The sequence below is a fragment of the Theobroma cacao genome, chromosome 1 (genome assembly GCF_000208745.1).
Source record: "Theobroma cacao cultivar B97-61/B2 chromosome 1, Criollo_cocoa_genome_V2, whole genome shotgun sequence".
In the NCBI taxonomy this organism is placed as follows: Eukaryota; Viridiplantae; Streptophyta; class Magnoliopsida; order Malvales; family Malvaceae; genus Theobroma; species Theobroma cacao.
The window spans coordinates 1066463-1084717 of record NC_030850.1 but is presented as its reverse complement, the minus strand read 5'-3'; the positions used below and the strand labels follow the sequence as shown (position 1 = coordinate 1084717).

At 36.3% G+C, this 18255-nt stretch overlaps 3 protein-coding genes and 1 non-coding gene across 4 annotated transcripts in view; 2 read left to right on the top strand and 2 right to left on the bottom strand.

Annotated features, from left to right (window-relative positions):
- LOC18610822 (probable leucine-rich repeat receptor-like protein kinase At1g35710) lies at nt 400–2940 on the top strand. Its single transcript, XM_018115322.1, has one exon. It carries the CDS (start codon nt 853–855, stop codon nt 2788–2790), a length of 1938 nt encoding a protein of 645 aa, XP_017970811.1. The 5' UTR covers nt 400–852; the 3' UTR covers nt 2791–2940.
- TRNAP-CGG lies at nt 4098–4169 on the bottom strand. Its single transcript has one exon. It is a non-coding gene; the product is annotated as a tRNA-Pro (tRNA).
- Nucleotides 12116–14097, top strand: LOC18610821 (GATA transcription factor 5). The gene is made up of 3 exons (XM_007046705.2): nt 12116–12364; nt 12511–12867; nt 12969–14097. Exons 1-3 carry the CDS (start codon nt 12254–12256, stop codon nt 13668–13670), a joined length of 1170 nt encoding a protein of 389 aa, XP_007046767.2. The 5' UTR covers nt 12116–12253; the 3' UTR covers nt 13671–14097.
- The window catches only part of LOC18610819 (ctenidin-1), an 842-nt gene continuing 704 nt past the window's right edge, over nt 18118–18255 (bottom strand). Inside the window, exon 2 of the mRNA XM_018116638.1 lies at nt 18118–18251. Coding sequence (XP_017972127.1) covers nt 18118–18251 — 134 coding nt within the window. The remainder of the gene's footprint in view (nt 18252–18255) is intronic.

The following is an 18255-nucleotide window of genomic DNA, read 5'->3' as shown; positions in this document are numbered from 1 at the left end:
TCATGAATTAGGGATAAATCGCCTAGACCAACAGTACTTTTAGCTTAGACAATGCCATTATCCCATGTTCAAGCCTGCAAAAAAGTATCGGTTTACTTGTACTTTATCAATTTTGTAAGTTTTGGGACGTTATAATGTGACTATTTACTATGTTAAACATGTTGCAATTTTAATGTTCTTCCTTTTACACTGCCTAACTTCATGAGATTCATCAGCATGGCCATAAAAATCAATTACCAAGTTTCTATAATCCAGGCCACCGATGCTTACCGGGATGGAGCCTATGACTGTCGCATGTTGAGGTCCCACTCCCATTGAAAATGGTAGCACCTATTCATTTTGACAAGTGGGCTGAGCCTAGACAAGTGGGATCAAGCTTGTATCATATCTGCTCACAGAACCAACCCACTCACCTCATGCTAAACACTGCAATCATTTTTTTTTTCCTACATCCTTCGTTCAAAAGCAAAGCTAAGCTGTTGTTCATCATGCTTCAGTTTATAAAATAGACAAGCTATTTAATGCAAGGCCAGGTAGTATTATAAGCTATTTTGGTGAGTCTGTAACCTGAGCAGCCGCGTCTTCCAGGTTGGCCAGCAATTCAATGCAAGGAATTTTAAAATGGTTACAGTGTTGTACGATGCAATTGGGTTGATATGCCCATGAATCCATGAGGTATGGTAACGGCATGATTGTTGACCAGGAGGGCTGATATCCGTTAATATTCCTTCACGGAAATGCGCATTAATCACATGACAGCACTGTTCTCAACATCTTGCCAATTCTGCCTACTTGCCTCACAGTCAAAGAATATAAGCTTGGAACTTCAGGTCTTTGATCTCAAAACCATCAATGGAGATTTCAGTTCATAACAACATCTTTTCTCTGCTTCGTTTGCTCTTATTCTCACTGTCCTTCTCAATCTCACCACCTGCCTGTGAGGCGTGCCATGAAGTGGACAGAGAAGCTTTGCTTGGATTCAAGCACAGCATCACAGCTGACCCTTCAGAACTGTTGCAATCATGGGTACATTCCTCTGATTGCTGCGCCTCCTGGAAAGGGGTCGCTTGCAATTCTGCTGGCAGGGTGGTGAATGTCACACGTCAAGGCCTTGTTTGGGACAGTGACTTCATTGTGGATACGTTCATGAATGGAACTTTATCTCCTTCCCTTGGAAACCTATCATTTCTTCAAGTTCTAGACCTTAGCAATCTCAAAAACTTGAAAGGACCAATGCCACCAGAATTAGGCAAGTTATCGCATCTTACTCTTCTTTTTCTAGATTCAAACCAGCTTACAGGGTCGATACCAGTGACATTCAAGCACTTCTCTCGGCTGGAAAAGCTTTATCTTAGCAACAACAAGATTTCTGGTGTTATACCTTCACCTGTCATTGGATCCTTAAAATCACTGACCGAACTGGGTCTTTCAGGAAACCGATTTGCAGGATCAATACCTGCAACAATTGGCAAGTTGGTTTTGTTGGCAAAGCTTGATATTCACGGAAACAAACTTTCTGGTAGTTTGCCTACAACTATTGGCAAGCTTAAGAACCTCAAATCTCTTGACTTATCTGAAAATCAGATAACAGGAAGCATTCCGAAAACCATTGGTGGACTTTCAGCATTAGAACTCCTATATCTCAATCAGAACCAGATTACAGGATGTATTCCTTCTTCAATATCCGGTCTTATCTCTCTGCAGTTTTGCCGCATATCAGAAAACAAGCTGACAGGAAGTTTGCCCCCATCCATTGGTGAGCTCCCAAATATTCAGAGGCTAATTCTTCAGAACAACAAGCTCACCGGGAAACTACCGGCTACAATCGGACATCTTGTCACTCTTACTGAAATATACCTCTCCAACAACCGTTTCACAGGCAAGATTCCTTCAAGTTTCGGTAACTTGCAAAACCTTCAAACACTAGATTTATCAAGAAACAATCTCTCTGGTCAACTTTCTGCTCAGCTGGTCAAATTACAGAACTTACAGACATTGGATCTGTCATTTAATCCTCTGGGACTAAATAGCATACCAAAGTGGTTTGCTAAATTGAATCTTTTTCGGCTCATATTAGCCAAAACTGGGATTAGAGGATCACTTCCAAGGTGGTTATCTTCTACATCCATTTCCACTCTAGATTTATCAGGCAATGCATTGACGGGGAAACTACCACCTTGGATTGGTAACATGACCAGCCTTTCTTTTCTCAATTTATCAAACAATGGTCTTCACTCATCGATCCCAGCTGAATTCAAGAATCTTAGGCGTCTAATGGATCTTGATCTCCATTCAAACAAGTTCTCTGGTCACCTGGATACAATTTTCTTGAAAGAAACTGTTGACCCTTTAGGACATTTTAACTCAATTGATCTTTCTGACAATATGTTCACTGGTCCTATTAGTGAATCCATCGTAGAGAGACCTGCAATGAACTCTATAACATCACTTGTTCTCTCATTCAATCCGCTAAAAGGATCAATACCAAAATCCTTAGGGAAATTGAGTGAGCTGCAAATCCTGAAGCTGGTAAGCAATGGGCTTTCAGGGAAGATACCGGTGGAGCTTGGTGATGCCACGAAATTGACCACAATTTTGCTTTCAAGGAACAAGTTGAGCGGTGCCATCCCATGGAAGCTGCTCAATTTGAAAGACCTCAAGGAATTTGATGTGTCAGATAATCAATTAAGTGGCAAGATTCCTCCACATAAAGCCACAATCCCTGCATCTGCATTTATGGATAATCCTGGCTTGTGTGGAGCCCCCCTTCCTCCTTGTAAACATTCATAGTATTTTCAACAAAGAATTTCATTTTAGAATTCTTTTCTCTTTTTTGAATTGTTCTTAGCATTTATCCATTGTTATTCACATGATAAGTTGCAATTCTTTGTTCATGTTTGTATGTTCATGAATGGAAAATAATGTGATCTTTGCCAGGAATTTCAATTTTCAATAGAACTATTTGGTCTTAAAGGCTATGTATGTGCTTTCTACCTCTATCCATGAGTATCATCAGGACCCCAATTTTTCATTTCTTTTCTTAGGAGTGAAGAAAGAATATCAGGACCCAAAATGTAAAAGGTCCATCCCTACTCTATAACATAAAAAAGTAGCAAGATCCCATCACTCAAACTCCATTTCCCCCATCACTTTTTCTCATTGCTCACCAAATTTCAGAAGATATACTATTTGTATATCTACAGGGAACTTAAAAAAAAAACTGTTAGAGAAAGTTATCTTTGGAAAGTTTAAATTTAATATCGAGGAACTCCTGCCAATTTGTACCTCATACTTGTTTTCTAGTGCCAGGGATGGAATAACGAAGCTGTTTTCTAACGGCTACAGCTCCCACTGAAGACTTTATTTATTGTGAACAGGTAGAATCATTAACTACAGACACTTGAGTCCATACGAAGGGAGCAACGGACAGATCCTAGGACTTGAACAAAATAGTCTAATCAAAGATAACATTTTCAAAATTTTGTCTTCAAGAGGGAAGAGGAAGGGAAACTGAGATACTGCCTGATTAATTTTCAAAAATGCTCCCAATTACAGGACCACAGCCTTTGCCAAAAATTACCCTGGCTTGAAATAACAGGTGCTGTTCTTCATTTATTTTCTTAGTAAAACATTAGGTGTTAGATCTGACCCCCTACCCCATTTGATGTTTTTTCCATAAATTTATGTCATGTGACCAATAAATTATAAAAAGGACATTAAGCGAAAGAATTTCTGTTCATCTTTAGCAAATGTATTTCTAACTGCAAAGCCCAAACTGTAGCTTATACAGAGAAATACATAATGTGTGTTACAGAATTCAGATTCTTCTGAGGAAGCTATAAGTTCATATAGGACAAGGAGATTGAGGATAAAGGATAAGGATCTCTTAACAGATAAACTAATTTGTTCAGACAATCAACCAATGATTACATATATATACACATGCCTGCACACTTTGGAAAAGTATGAATAAGGTCAAAACTCAAAAAGGGTCTTTACTTTTTTCAGAGTACAAAGTGTTTTTTCTTTTTTTTCAGTTGGATAAGTGCTGGGATCTGATCAGTACTACTAAAATGAAGCAAACCACAGCATGAATGGGGGTGTTGCGAGAATCGAACTCGCGACCTCTCGCACCCGAAGCGAGAATCATACCACTAGACCAAACACCCTCTGATGACCCTCCGAATTAGTTGCCTTTTTGTCTCTGTCTGCACAGATCGCAAAACTAAGACGTGTTTTGCAAAATTCAAGAATTCCCAGAGCTGGAAAAGAAGGGCGTTACTTATTTTTGAATCTAGTTTGGGGATAAGTGATCCGATGAAAATTGCTTGAATATCGGTTTCGATGTCACTTATCTAGAATATCTAGACCCCTATACCTTAAGTATCATTCTTAATATCTTTGTTAAGACATTCTCTACCCCTCGGATGATTTGCAGAGATTTGCAACTTTCTGACAGGAAAAGCAAATGTAACATATATTTCTTTACCGTCATTGAGTAAAAGTGGTAAATGCATACAGTAATCTCTTGATCAAACAGTCTAGTTTCAACCACTGTGAGAGGCTGGATTCATATGCACATTGCAGAGCAAACAATGCCTTGGATTGTATCCTTCCTTTGAAGTGCTTGTGGCCCATTGTCATCAGCTGCAATCGTTTCATGTCATCCTTTTTTTTGGTTGTAAGAAACCCCCTGATCACTTTTCTCAGATGTCAGTCAGGCGCTCTTTGTAGGGGACCAGAATATACTAGTTCTCGCTGCCAATGCTTTAAAGTGAAAGACAGCATCCACCAAAACTGCCGAACTGGGGTATGCATGCATATGATTTCGATTTTGTTTATTGGCAAAGCAACACTTCAATCTGATTAGGTCGGGCAAGTAATTTCCATCAAATCTTGGACAAATAATGAGATTGGTCTCCGCTTGGAGATAAACGTACGTGCATAAGGTCCTTGGTGGTGCTGGTGCACCGCATGAATCGATGCTTTTCATTCATTTACTGTACTGATGAATCCTGTATTTCCATGATAACCCTTTTGTTTCTACATATCCTGGCATATTTCAATATAAAATTTCAGGCTTTCTCTGGATAATTACTTATTATTTACTCTGGTTTCTGCAGATAATTTCATCTTTCCATTATGCAGGCAATCCTTATTGTGTGCATCATTACGTTCCGGACACACAACTTTCGACAGGAAAGCCAGAGAATACTGTTCGAGCTAACAGGAGAGAGTGAAAGTTATCTGGATGTTGTTTCTGGTACTATTACTAATATCAGCAATGAATTCAACATTTCCCTTCCAAATTCTCATGGTTGAATCAACTGTCTCAACTTCCTCAAACATTGTTTCTGAAATCCCACGTAGTCAATGACACAGAAATTGCAAGAATCTGACATAAACACTTTCCTAAAAGGCGATATTACCGTGTTATACATAATGAAATCTGAAACATACATCATCAGAAATGGAGGAAGAAGAAAGCATAAACACGTTCAAGTATCAAGTCAGACAATTCTCTAACCAGATTCACTTGAACCAGTTATTAGTAGTTTGAATTCATGCAAAATAAAGCCTTCACAAACTTCATTCTTTCTACCTCTATACAGAATATCGGCAATCTAACTAGTTAATAGTATGGTAACCTTAACTGTATTACTGAATCTGTACAATTACTCTTACGTATACGATAGATTTTCATCATTTAAATAGCCACCAACTTGCTTACTACGATGCAAGCCAATAGCAACGTTGCACTATCTTAAGACCCCAAATGAAGTCCGGAAACGTTTCTACTTTCTACTGATGTGATACTCCACCAATTTTCTAATATGACCGTTTTCTTCTTGGGGAAAAATCTGATATGGTGATCACCATATCCCTCCAAGTAGAACAAATTATGGGGGTCCCTTTCGTTTTTCTCCGCAGTGGTTTCAAATGTTTGGTGATTCCCAATGCTTGAAAAGTTTGCACGCTGCAGATAAATAGATAATGAAAGCAAATTGCTAAAGCTTTGGGACCCGCTTCTTAGCCATTGTCGTGTTGTGTGTGCAGTAGAGCGCCATGCATGTGAGTGCACCGAAACCTGTGATGTTTCCGTTTTCCCTCTTCCCTATTGCTCCTCACGTGACACGCCCATGGGGCATTTTTTCCCTTGATCCTCATGCACCTAACTGATGTTGCCACGTGTCAGGTCAACCCCATTATCATCTTCTTCCTTTTCTTCTGTGACAGGTGATTATCAAGGAAAGAAAAAAAAGGTTTTGAACTTTTGAACAATTTTTGCTTTGCACGTAAACAACATCCCATGCACATGCCTTTGCGTCATTACCCTAAACAGATTAACGAGGATGCAGTGAAAAACATGTTCCAGGGTAAACGAAACAATGGAAATTACATTCAGATTCTTTCCTGTTAGCATAATTATCATAATTATACAAATTATAAATTAAATCAATAACGTCAAGACAAAGACGTAAAAACACATAAAGACGCGTGCAATGTTCAATGAACCTTCGATAATTATGTTTACACTTTTCTTGATGACAGTAGTTGTTTATTTCCTTGCTTCACCTTGATGAAGTGTGGGTGACTACACAATACATACTCATTACGGATGAAATAGCTAGATAAGGATGAAATCAGTTAAGTTGAACAAATTAATTACATGCTTTAGAACAGGTTTGCTTGGACAAACAGAGACAATACTTTTGTTTTGTACATAGAATTTAAAGATTCAATTCAGTTCATTCGAGCTCAAACTTTAAGTTCAAGTTTGATCCACTTGACATGTAGTTAATAATGTTAGTACATTAAAGAAATTGATTTTGGCTTACAAGCTCCAAAAATAAATTAAAATGTAATTAATTTAATAAAAATCAACTTGTTTTAATTAACTTGATTATAAGCTGATAGGAAAACTAAATTCGATTCATGCATGTGTAGAAGTCGAAGGGATGTTCATGGTTTAACTTCTTATGGGTCTTGTTGCATTGTGCCACGGTCACTTTAACTTGCATTATAAGATATGAGGTCTAATAGATAAAGCGGAAAATACTCTGCAGATTGACTTGTACTATAAAACGTGAGGTCTAATAGATCAAAATGGATAACACTTTACAGATTAGTATGCACTGTGAAGTGAGGCCCAATAGATCACAACGGATAATATTTAGTACATTGGTGTGGTGTGCACCATAACATATTGGCTCTTTTACTCGTAGAGGAAAGTGACCCAACTTAATTAAGATCTATCCATATCAATCAAAAATTGAATAAGTTTTGATATCACTTATTACGAGTCCATATTTTTAATCTAAAAAACATGCTTATTAAGTGTAGGAAGACATTTTCTTATAAGGTAAAATACATTTAGTACCTATTTGGCTTTACTTTTTTTTTTTATTTATCCACCTCTTAGAAGCAAAAACCAAGCAAACAAGATTTTGAGAAGTTTTTAAAAAGTTGCTTCTTTTTAAGAACAAAATTAAAAAAAAAAAAATTGCAAAGACAAGCTTTATGTTCTTTACTTTTAAAAGTACCTCAGCTTTTCAAGAAAAACCTCTCTCTCGATCGATCTCTCTCTACAATTGACCCTTCTCAAATGCAAATCGTATCTCTCTCTTCTACCCCTATTTACAAAGACTATTAAAAAAAAAAGAAAATAAAAACAAAAGCTCAGCAACAAAATAGTAAAATTTGAAATTTTTTTGTTCTTACAATAATTAAGAGAAAAGAAGACAAAAAATTCAAAACTACATTCAGATACTATTTAAAGATTTTTTCTTTTTTTCACTAAAAAAAAATTTTAATGTCAAATACATTGATTCCTCTTTTTTTCTTTTTTCTTAGGGAATTGAAGTATTATGGTCCGATTACTTGCTAGATCAACAAGAATCTAATATTGTTACTACTATACAACTTTTGGAAGTTGTTTTGTTTCTGTATGGATTTATTTAATTTTTAATATTTGAAATTGTATATAAGCTCGAAACACACTTGTTGCATTTCGGTTTATTAAGTGATTGAAGATGACATGAATATCTTTAATGTTAATTTTAACCAAAATTAGAACTAATTTAATTTATTTTACCAAATAACTTACAAAACAATTTTAGCTTAATTTTAAAAACTATTATTTTTCATAAGAGCTTCAAATAGTTTTTAATATAAAAAAATAGACCAAATAGGTTCTAATATTATCAACTTTTAACCATAATTACATGCGGAACCACTAATTTTTAAAAAGAACACTTCGCCCAAAACATATAAATGACATTAATTCTTAAATATGAAATGTCTAAAATATCTTTTTTTTTTTTTCATCTTTCTCCTTTCTCTTAAGTTGCTGATGACGTTCCCTTACACTGACTAACCACCCATCTCCTTGCCCTCACCTGTCTTGAAGAGCATCAAATCGGTGCTTCCTTGGGGAGTGCCATTGGCTTGGATGGCTGGAAAGAATTTTTTTTCAAAAAAAGAAACAAAAATTTTAAAAATAAAAACTATAATTTATATAGCAGTAATTTTTAAAATTAATGAAACTTAAAACTATCTTAAAAATATTATCATATCATCAAAGTAACAGAAACATAGACAATTGACTAACGAAATAGCTTATGTATCAAGCAAAAATATTTTTTTAAAACAAAATATTTAAATAAAAAATTAATAAATCTACGTGTAATTATGATTAAAAGTTAAAAATATTAATACATTTTATTATTTTTTAATAAATTAAGACTCATTTTATTATTGATTGATGTGACATCTTTTAAGTTAAAAATATAGATGGGTAACACAAACACACACCACACATGTTTAATCTCATAGCCAACTAACCAAGATAACAATTAATTTGATTTCGTGTGGATGCATTTTCACTTTTCTGCCCAAAATACATCTTGCAACAACAACCAAATACTAGAGCTATTAATTTTTCTACCAGAAATTTTTACTTGGCATCGTCCAACCCCCTCATAAATCATGATGAAGTCTACGTCAAAAAATAAAAAATGGTTTCGAATGTTACACAGCATTTGGGACCACCATTTCCTGCCATTCTACCTCGCTCCTACACGAATTTATTTGCCTTGTAATTATATGATTCAAAAAAATTGGTAATTCTTTATATGGAAAAGAAAAAAGGGAAAAAAAGACAAGCCTTTTATAGGTATAATGTTTTATTGAGCAAACTTCACAAAATGTATGCTCTATATACATACATGGTCCCACATTCTTTCCAATTTCTTATTGCAGCTTCAAATTTGGTGTCTGTATACAGGGTGGAAAAAGGTTAAAAGGAATGCGTGTAGATAACTGTTGATGTCAAGATTATTGGACTGTACTCAATTACGAGATATTGTTTACTTAAGAATTTACTTTCACGATTTTATCTTTTAAAAACGATTAAGAGAATTATGTGAGGAAATTTTTTTATTCTTCTTTGTACCGTATTATATAAAAATATATTATCCAAAGACAAGCGGGTCTTTTTCATTGTTGATGCAAAAATTATTAAATCGTATTCAGTTACGAGATATTGTCGATTTTGAAATCTACTTTCACAATTTAGAGAATGGTACGTATACTAGCAATGTAACCGTCCTCGTCTCTCTTTCTCTCCAATTCATCCAAAAGCATCATATCATATACAAACATATGATTAAAAGTGCTTAAAATGAAACAGGTGGTAGGAAAAGCATGGAGCCCATAGCCCATCATTCAAATCAAGTCTTTCCCCCCCAACCCAACTGCCAACTTTAAATCCTTTTAATTAATTGGTTTCATTTTGAAATTTAAACAAGGTTCGTGGGAACAATCAAGCTTACAGCTGACAATACTGATGTCAGGAGGGAAAAAATTTTAAAAAAATTCAAAGGTCCTATTAATAAATAAATAAAATTTATTGCATATATGGTCACGAGGAAACAGTTTTGTTCAGTTGAAGCCCTTTGTCTACATTAAATTTTACTCATTAACCATGGGTATGGAACTGTAGGGCACAGGAGATGGAATTTTCCAATTTGGTAGTAACTTTTTTAAATACAGTAAGATGAGGGGCAAGGTTAAAATGGGGAAAAAAAGGGCGAGAAAGAGGCCAACAAAGGAAGATAAAAAGAGGAAGGAGACATGTTCTAAGGGCTCTGTCATTGGAAATTTCAGAAGATTCCGTACTTTTCTGTGTGCTTTCTCTACTCTCCTCCCCACCCGGTACACACTAACCTTGGCCAGGGGTAACCTAGTAATTTCACTTTCCACTCTTGCTACCGTCACTCCTTTTTTTTTTCCTACTTTTCACTCCGCAATCCGCATCCATTCAATTAAACCGCCAAAAACCACCGTATTTGAAACCGTTTCGGTCCGTTCCGTTTTCCAAACATAAATTTCAAATTAAAAAAAAAATTAAACTCCCTCGAAAACTCAAATTTGGGTTTCGACCTGACGTCATCTTCCAATCGAAACACGACACGTAATCATCCCTGGACGGCTGAAAACGACTGCGCCCTCTCCCCATCCCCCCCTCACCCCAGGCGCTTCTACTTGTTTTTCACCGGGTAAAACACCGTCAGCTTTAGGTGTCTGAGCTACGTATTCAAACACAAATCTACCTGTTTTGTTTTTAGTGACGAAAGTATCCCTGCTTTTCAACTAATATAACGGTTCATACCAAATTTAGTGTTAAAAAAACTTTGTACTAGATAATTATGGTGACATGAGACTTAGGGAATCATTTTGAGTTGTGGTACGTGGGGACAAAAGCTGCCCCCCCCACCTCACCCCACCCCGGTAGCTCGCTTTGGTCTGTGCATCACTTTTGTTGGTGTTTTTTTTTTTGAGCTTTGTCTTTGCTTAGAAGGCATGTCCTGTCCCAAACGTTGGTCATAATTATCAATGGGTTACTTTAGTATTTATCAAATACATAAATATCACCCACACCCCTTTCCCTCATCATACATAGTTTTCCCATTTTAGTTGCATTGCTTTTTCTTCTTCATGCCTTAATGTTAAAGTTAGTCATGGACCGTGGTTTTGAGTCTCGAGGTAAATAAAAGACGTAAAAAAGGGGTACTTGCTTGATTAATTTTGGTCCCTCGATTTAATGATTGTGTATTATTTTAAACGCAAGCGATTAGAAAGAAATGTTTAGGACCGAATTGAGAATTTGGTAATAATAACTTTGATAATTATGACAACTTCATTTTTTTTCATTAAGATTTCTTAGTAATATTTCCCATTTTTCATTCTAAAAAAAAGCATATTAATTTTCCGTGAAAGGAAGTACATTGGTCAAGCAATCGAAGCATTCAAATAAATTCAATATACTTATTGTCTACCTTACAGCCATTGATTTTGATCAAATTTACAAATAATTAACTACAATATTGTTTTTTAAATTAAGAGTAATTAAGAAATGTACTTACAGTACCACTTTGATTAAGAACAGTAGTAATCACAGTTTAATGTTATTTATAACTTGTAATTCATAGTTCATAGATATTTCATTAATAGTATCTTAATCACATAAAAAAATGAAAATATTTTGTCAATACTAATGCATACTCTTTCGGTCCACACTTTTCTCTGATTTTAAGAAAAAGTGAGGTGTCTATTTTTGATTTTTGGCCTTTTATGGGGTAAATTTCGTAATAAACAAAATAAGAAAAAAGAAAAAGAGGAAAGGGAAGTGGTGAACAACCAAGACGAGCGGCGATCAACGCGGTAGGCAAAAAACGTAAATTAGTCAAAAGAGAGGGGCCGAATTCTTACGAAAGAAGAACAAAGAAAAAGAAAAAGAAAGTAGACGAAGAAGAAAGAAAGAAAGAAAGAATAAGAACAGAAAGGTGGTTGTTTCCTAGGTGTTCACGATCTTTGGTTCTATTTTTGGTAGGCCGGACAACACCAAATTTCNAAAAAATAATAATAATAAAAAAAGAAAAACCAGAGAATCTGAGGATTTGGTCCGACCTGACCTTCTAACTGTGACAGAACGAGGACAGTGCAAAGTCCTGTTCTTTATAATCCAAGGGGTAGTCTTTCGTAAATTCAGTCAGTTTTTTTTTTTTTCTGTTTGTAATTTATGAGGGAGAGAATTGCAACGTATAAAGGAAGGGGGGGAATTAAATACGAGGGGAGAAATTTTTTTGTGTGTAGAGGAGAGAGAAAAGGTTAAAATTAAGAGAGAGAGATAAACAAGGAAGAAAACGGGCACTTTTTAGTAGAGGCCACGGACGCTTTCTGCCCTCATTCAATGCTTTACCAAACTCACCACCACCCTTTTTTCTTCCATTTCCGCTCCTTTACCTCCATTCCTCCTCCTCTCCCTTCGACCACTCCCTCGCTCTTACCCTCTTCTCTTCAGGTATTTCAATTTTTTGGAAACGACAGTCGTGACATGAGAAAGTTCTTAGCTTTTTTTTTTTTGGTTAAAAGGGATTTTCTTTTTCTGGGTGTTGTGTGTGTGCGTTTTTTTTTTAATTTTGAGTTTGATTTATGGTGTTGTTATAGGAAATGGAATGCGTTGAGGCGGCCTTGAAGACCAGTTTTAGGAAGGAGATGGCTTTGAAATCAAGTCCTCAAGCTTTTTTGGAGGATATTTGGCTTGCTAATGGACAGAATGGGGTTTCTTCTGATGACTTTTCTGTCGACGACCTGTTTGACTTCACTAACGAAGAGGGTTTCCTTGAACAACAACAGCAGCCGCAGCATGAAGAGGAAGAAGAAGAGGAAGACGAAGGAGCACCAATTTCTTCTTCTTCTTCTTCGCCTAAGAGACAAAAGCTAAGCCAAGAGGAGCATCTTTCTAACGACACTACTACGAATTTTGATTACGGTTCCTTACCCACCAGCGAACTAGCTGTTCCGGTAAATGAACCCTGTTCTTTTAAGAAAAAGTTTTGCTTTTCGCTATTTTCTGTTCTGGGGTATGGATGTCAATGGTGAAAAAAGTGCCATTTTTTTTTCAGGCGGATGACGTGGCGAACCTCGAATGGCTGTCTCATTTCGTTGAGGATTCCTTCTCGGAACACTCTACGGCGTATCCCACCGGAACGCTAACGGAAAACCCGAAGTTACAAGCTGACATAGTGGCTGAGCCGGAAAAACCAGTTATCACGACATGTTTTAAAACTCCTGTTCCAGCCAAAGCCAGAAGCAAGCGCACACGAACTGGAGGCAGAGTTTGGTCCCTTGTCGCTTCCCCTTCTCTTACAGAATCTTCCTCAAGTTCCACGTCATCATCTTCCTCCTCTAGCCCCTCGAGCCCATGGCTGCTTTACCCAAACAGTGCTTCAGGTTCAACCTTTGAACCGTCCGAGCCGCTTTCCGTCGAGAAGCCACCGGCTAAGAAGCATAAGAAGAGACCAGCGACCGACTCAACCGGTGGGAACGGGACCCAGCCGACGCGTAGGTGCAGCCATTGCGGTGTCACTAAGACGCCACAATGGAGAGCCGGTCCAATGGGGGCTAAGACTTTGTGTAACGCTTGCGGAGTCCGGTTTAAGTCGGGACGGCTTTTACCCGAGTACAGACCAGCTTGTAGTCCCACTTTTTCAAGCGAGTTGCACTCGAACCATCACCGGAAAGTTCTAGAGATGCGGCGCAAGAAAGAAACTTTGGGTCCAGCCGGACCCGGCCTAGCTCCGCCAGTTGTACCCAGTTTTGGATAACATTAAATCTTAAAAAAAAAAATTAGTCGTACTAGATTTTTAGAGCCGTAGTGAAAATACTGAATAGGATAACAGTGAGAGAGAGAGATAGAGATGGACCAGGTCCGGTTCGAAAGGCCCGAGTTAGTTTCGGTTCGAGTTGTACATTAGTTTCAACATTATCAGGGTGGGTGCGGTAGGTTTCTAGAGTTGTAACCGATTTAGGAAGAGCTTTAATTGTATCCCTTTATTTTTTTTTTCCCCACTTCTCCCCCCTCAATTATTTATAATTTAAGGTTTTTTACAGTTTTCTTTTTCCTTTTTGTTTCCATTAACGAAGTATAAAGTTTCGAAGATTGAACCGTTCGACCTTTTTCCAGGAATGGCCGTTGGAAAGCAAAAATATTGTGAATGGGAAACTGTATTTGGCGTGAGGACTACGCACTCAGCTTTGATATTCTTTGCAATTTGCTTTGATTTTTCTTTTTCTTGGCTCTGAAATTGAAAGGCCAAAGTCAGTGTTCACAAGTTACTGAGCTTCTAGGGCTCTCAAGGGGTTGATTTCGGAGCAATTTCGTGTTTGATGTTTCATTCTGGGACGGAATATGGACATTTGGATGTTGGGTTTTTGGACAAATTCTCAGTTGTTTCCTTGTAAATGCAAACGTTTGGACTGGTGTTAAGAAAAAGGGGCTTGGTTTTTAAGGTGAAGTTACCGATGCTCTTGAAAGGGGTGTAGCTCTGCCTCTGCCTCTGCCCTGCCCTGTTTCCTTTTGTTGTTTCCCTCCTGGATGCATTAAAATTAAAAGTTAGGGTGGGGACTGAGGTGGATTGGGCGGAAGCAATCTTTAGTAGAAAGGCACCCCCCCTCGCCTCCCTGCAATCAACCGATTTATGACTTGGAACACCTAGAAACAGACTCAGTTATCTGCTCTTGTTTTCCTTCATCGAGTCTGGTGGAAATGATGACATCCTGGAATATCCCTGCCTATGATATCACGACACTCATGCGTCCTCTGCCTGTTTGATTATAGGAAAAGTTAATAGGGTCGGAAGATAGTCACAGCCTTACAGGCTTTGCTGAATGTTGGTTTATCTTTTAGATTGTTACAATGCCTTGGATATCAAGTTTGGATAATAATTTCAAGATAAAGTGATATCAGAATTCGATTTTAATATACTCATTGCTGAATAGATTGTGCTGAAAATTGGTTATCTTGTACATTGTTGATAACATACTGCACATTTTAAAAAATTAATTTTTTAGATGGACAATAATAATTTCATAATAAAATGATATCAAAATTAATTTGAGTTCTATTTTAATGTCACATCAACACAAGTAATAAAAATAAAAATAATATTATAAAATCTCACATCAAATAATTAAAAAAAATATTATGAAATTTCACATCCAATGAGTAAAAAGCATTTTACACGTATAAATATAGACATTAGACACTTTAATAAATTAACTTTTTGAAATGAGATAATAACTGTTATAACACAAGGAGATACCTTATTGTCTTTCTTGAAGAGCATATTTTAAAAGCCTAGATTCTCTCATCTATGCATGACAGAACATAAACAAGTTAGTACATACTAAGTACTATAAAACACTAGAGAGATTAACAAAACAAAATGACTTGACTTTTTCCTCCTTTCCTTAGTTTTTCTTTATCAGTCAGCTGAATTTAGACTTAAAAAAAAAAAAAGATAAAAGCTTGGAAAGCCATGAAGGAGACAAATGTGTTTGGGTCAACGGTGAGGGAGGATAAGGTCTAAACTGTACTTGGCGTCGTAGCATGCGGGGCAATTTACTGCCGGGCGACCAAGGCAAGCTAATAGCTTTTAAGATTGACTGGTTAGTTATAGCATGCTATGACATATGTCCAATTGTGTTTGCTTAGCCTTCTCCAGTCAAATGCGAGTCAGTTTATTGTTGATTCTGATGGCGCCTGCGATACTTAGAAATGATTAGATATTTAGGTTACCGAACTTTTATGTCCTCGTATTAAAGTAATTTGTTAAATAAACCTTGTTACAACATTTTTTTATAATAATATTATCATCGATAACCAATTTCATAAAATTCTGATGCAGAGATTACACCAGAATATTAATTGTAGAACATACGACTCGTATCATTGCTTACCTGGAATGAGAAGTGCTTTCAAATCAGACTATTAGCTGGAAAGAGAGACTAACCAAAGAAAAATAACTTAAAAGAACATTAGATAATTTTGGCCATATGTCTCATAGGCCAATGGTTTTGAAAGAATCTGATTGTATTTAAATGGGGCAATGAAGGTAGGGGCGGAGCCGCTATGCCCACCGTCTCTGTGGATTCATGGTGTGGAAAATCTCAGCATGAAGTGGCAACCAATGCGAAAGCCAAATCCCACCAAGAAATTTCTCAAAGTAGGGAGAGTTTGATCAGGATCACTCCCTCCCTCATCCCATAATTGTTTGCGTGGCAATCACGTGATGGCTATCTCTCACCGGTTCCAACCACTCTGTCCCAACGTTTGGAAATAAGGGCAGAACAGCGACAAAGCGTGTGGTGTGGTAGGAAAGATGGGTTTGTCAAGTCTTGTGGTTTTTGAAAGCTCCCAATCCCATAACGGAAATTGGATTTTCCTTGTCCAAAGTTTTTATCTTTACATGGTATGTGCTAGCACATACCATTAGGTAAGCGGCCATTGAAAAAAAAAACATATGTTTGGGATAATTGCACAGCCCATGATTCTTTGTCGAGATTCTAAATCATTTTGTTGTTAATACTTTATACGAAAAAGAATTTGAAGATATTTTGAAATAACTCTAATTCCGAAATAACACTCGAACAATAAGTTAATATCAAAATATAACATCAATGGAATAATAGTAAAAAAGAGTTTCATCGTCAAAATGAAACACACCTTGCTTATATAAATATAATTGAAATAAAAGAGATCAAAATACCCTTTTGAGAGCTTGATCCAATAGACTCGTTAAATATATCAATTGATAACTCAGTTTGATGTTTTTAATTAAAACATTAATTAGATAAAAATTAAGAAATAAATTGATTTATCTATCTCTCAATCTTATTTAAAAGTTTAAAAGGTTAGTTGATTAATGTATGTCTTCAAAAAGCAAAAAATAAGCTATTATGAGGAAATAGTTGAAATCTTGATTCCCTAATGGCAAATTATTTTTGAGTGTGACAATGATATAATTCTGATGGGAATGTTGTAGTATTAATTACGTTATGATATTTAGGTTGGAGAAGAAACAAATGACCAGCCCTTTGCTTGTTGTGTGGGACTAAGGCTAGCCGGTACACTCCCACTAGGAAAATCCAAAGACCTCAAGCTCCTAGGCCTCTTCTCCTCTAGTCTTCAAACTTCTCCCAATCCCCATTGTCCTCATACCAATAAGTGAGAGGTGATTGTGTGCCCACCTCACTCGACCCTTTTTTGACTTATTGTGTTTAATCACGTGTTTTTGGCTCCCTATGCTTTGTATTTGGCTGCATGATTGCCATTTTTTTTGTTTTTAAACTGGCTACGAGTTAGTCCCATAGTTGTGATTGATTCGATGTTGACAATTCTCTCTGAAAGAAATGGGAGCAAAATTTCGTAAAAAAGGGATGGTTTTATCAGTTTTCACGTAACTAATTTCTCTTTGTATTGATAGTAAATAGACAAGGAAAGGGGCTTTGTGGTTGGATTAGACTGGGCTAGGGAAGTATGCTGTTGCCGAGCTAGGCGCCCGACGACGTCCTGGACCTGACCAGAGACTATTGAAGCGAGGCCAAGTTGACATAAGGATGGGTATTAATGTGTTTAAATTGAAATAATTAATTAAAATTGATTAGATTTGATAAATTCCGATAGATTTTTTTATTTTAATATTAATCGGTTAAGAGTGGCCATTTATTCAACTATGTTGATGGATTTTCGATGTTTCAAATTTACAATTAAATTGATAAAAAATTAATAATTAATAATTTATTTTCGTTCAAATCAAAATAATTAACTGAATGGATCAAGATAAGTTGATTTTAATAATTTTTAGTTTTTTATTATAATTTGATGAGATACGATTATTTTTTTAATGAAATTTAATTAATTCAATTTTAAAAATTTTAAAACCGAATTAATTAAATCGATTAAATGCACACTTTTAAATAAGAGCTCTTTTTGAGTAAATAAAAAATTTATAAATTTAAACATTTAACTTATTAATTAGTGTATAATTCTCTGCTTAAAAAGCATTACAAGAATACAATGAAAAACTTTTATTTGTGTCTAGGTTTGCAAACAAAACATTTATACATCAATATCATCCTGTATAGAAGAATACATCAATATCAAAACTGGAATACACATAAGCAGGGCAAAAGGATTATTTCATGGAGAATATATATATATACTGAAACTGGCAAAACACTAGGCAATGTGCATGGTTTGCCGCTGGAGGGCTAAGTCCTCCCTCCAATTGATTTTCTTGTGCCACCACATCCCCAAATCCAGCAGCCACCATGGTTGCCACCTCCTCCCCAACCCCAACCTCCACCTTGACCACCCCCTCCTCCTCCTCCTCCTCCTCCTCCTCCTGC

Bases quoted from the DNA above. Each gene is read 5' to 3' on its own strand.
- LOC18610821 (XM_007046705.2), top strand. From the start codon at position 12,254: ATGCTTTACCAAACTCACCACCACCCTTTTTTCTTCCATTTCCGCTCC. The intron at 12,365-12,510 runs GTATTTCAATTT...GTGTTGTTATAG, and splicing joins TCTTACCCTCTTCTCTTCAG to GAAATGGAATGCGTTGAGGC. The intron at 12,868-12,968 runs GTAAATGAACCC...TTTTTTTTTCAG, and splicing joins CCAGCGAACTAGCTGTTCCG to GCGGATGACGTGGCGAACCT.
- LOC18610822 (XM_018115322.1), top strand. From the start codon at position 853: ATGGAGATTTCAGTTCATAACAACATCTTTTCTCTGCTTCGTTTGCTC.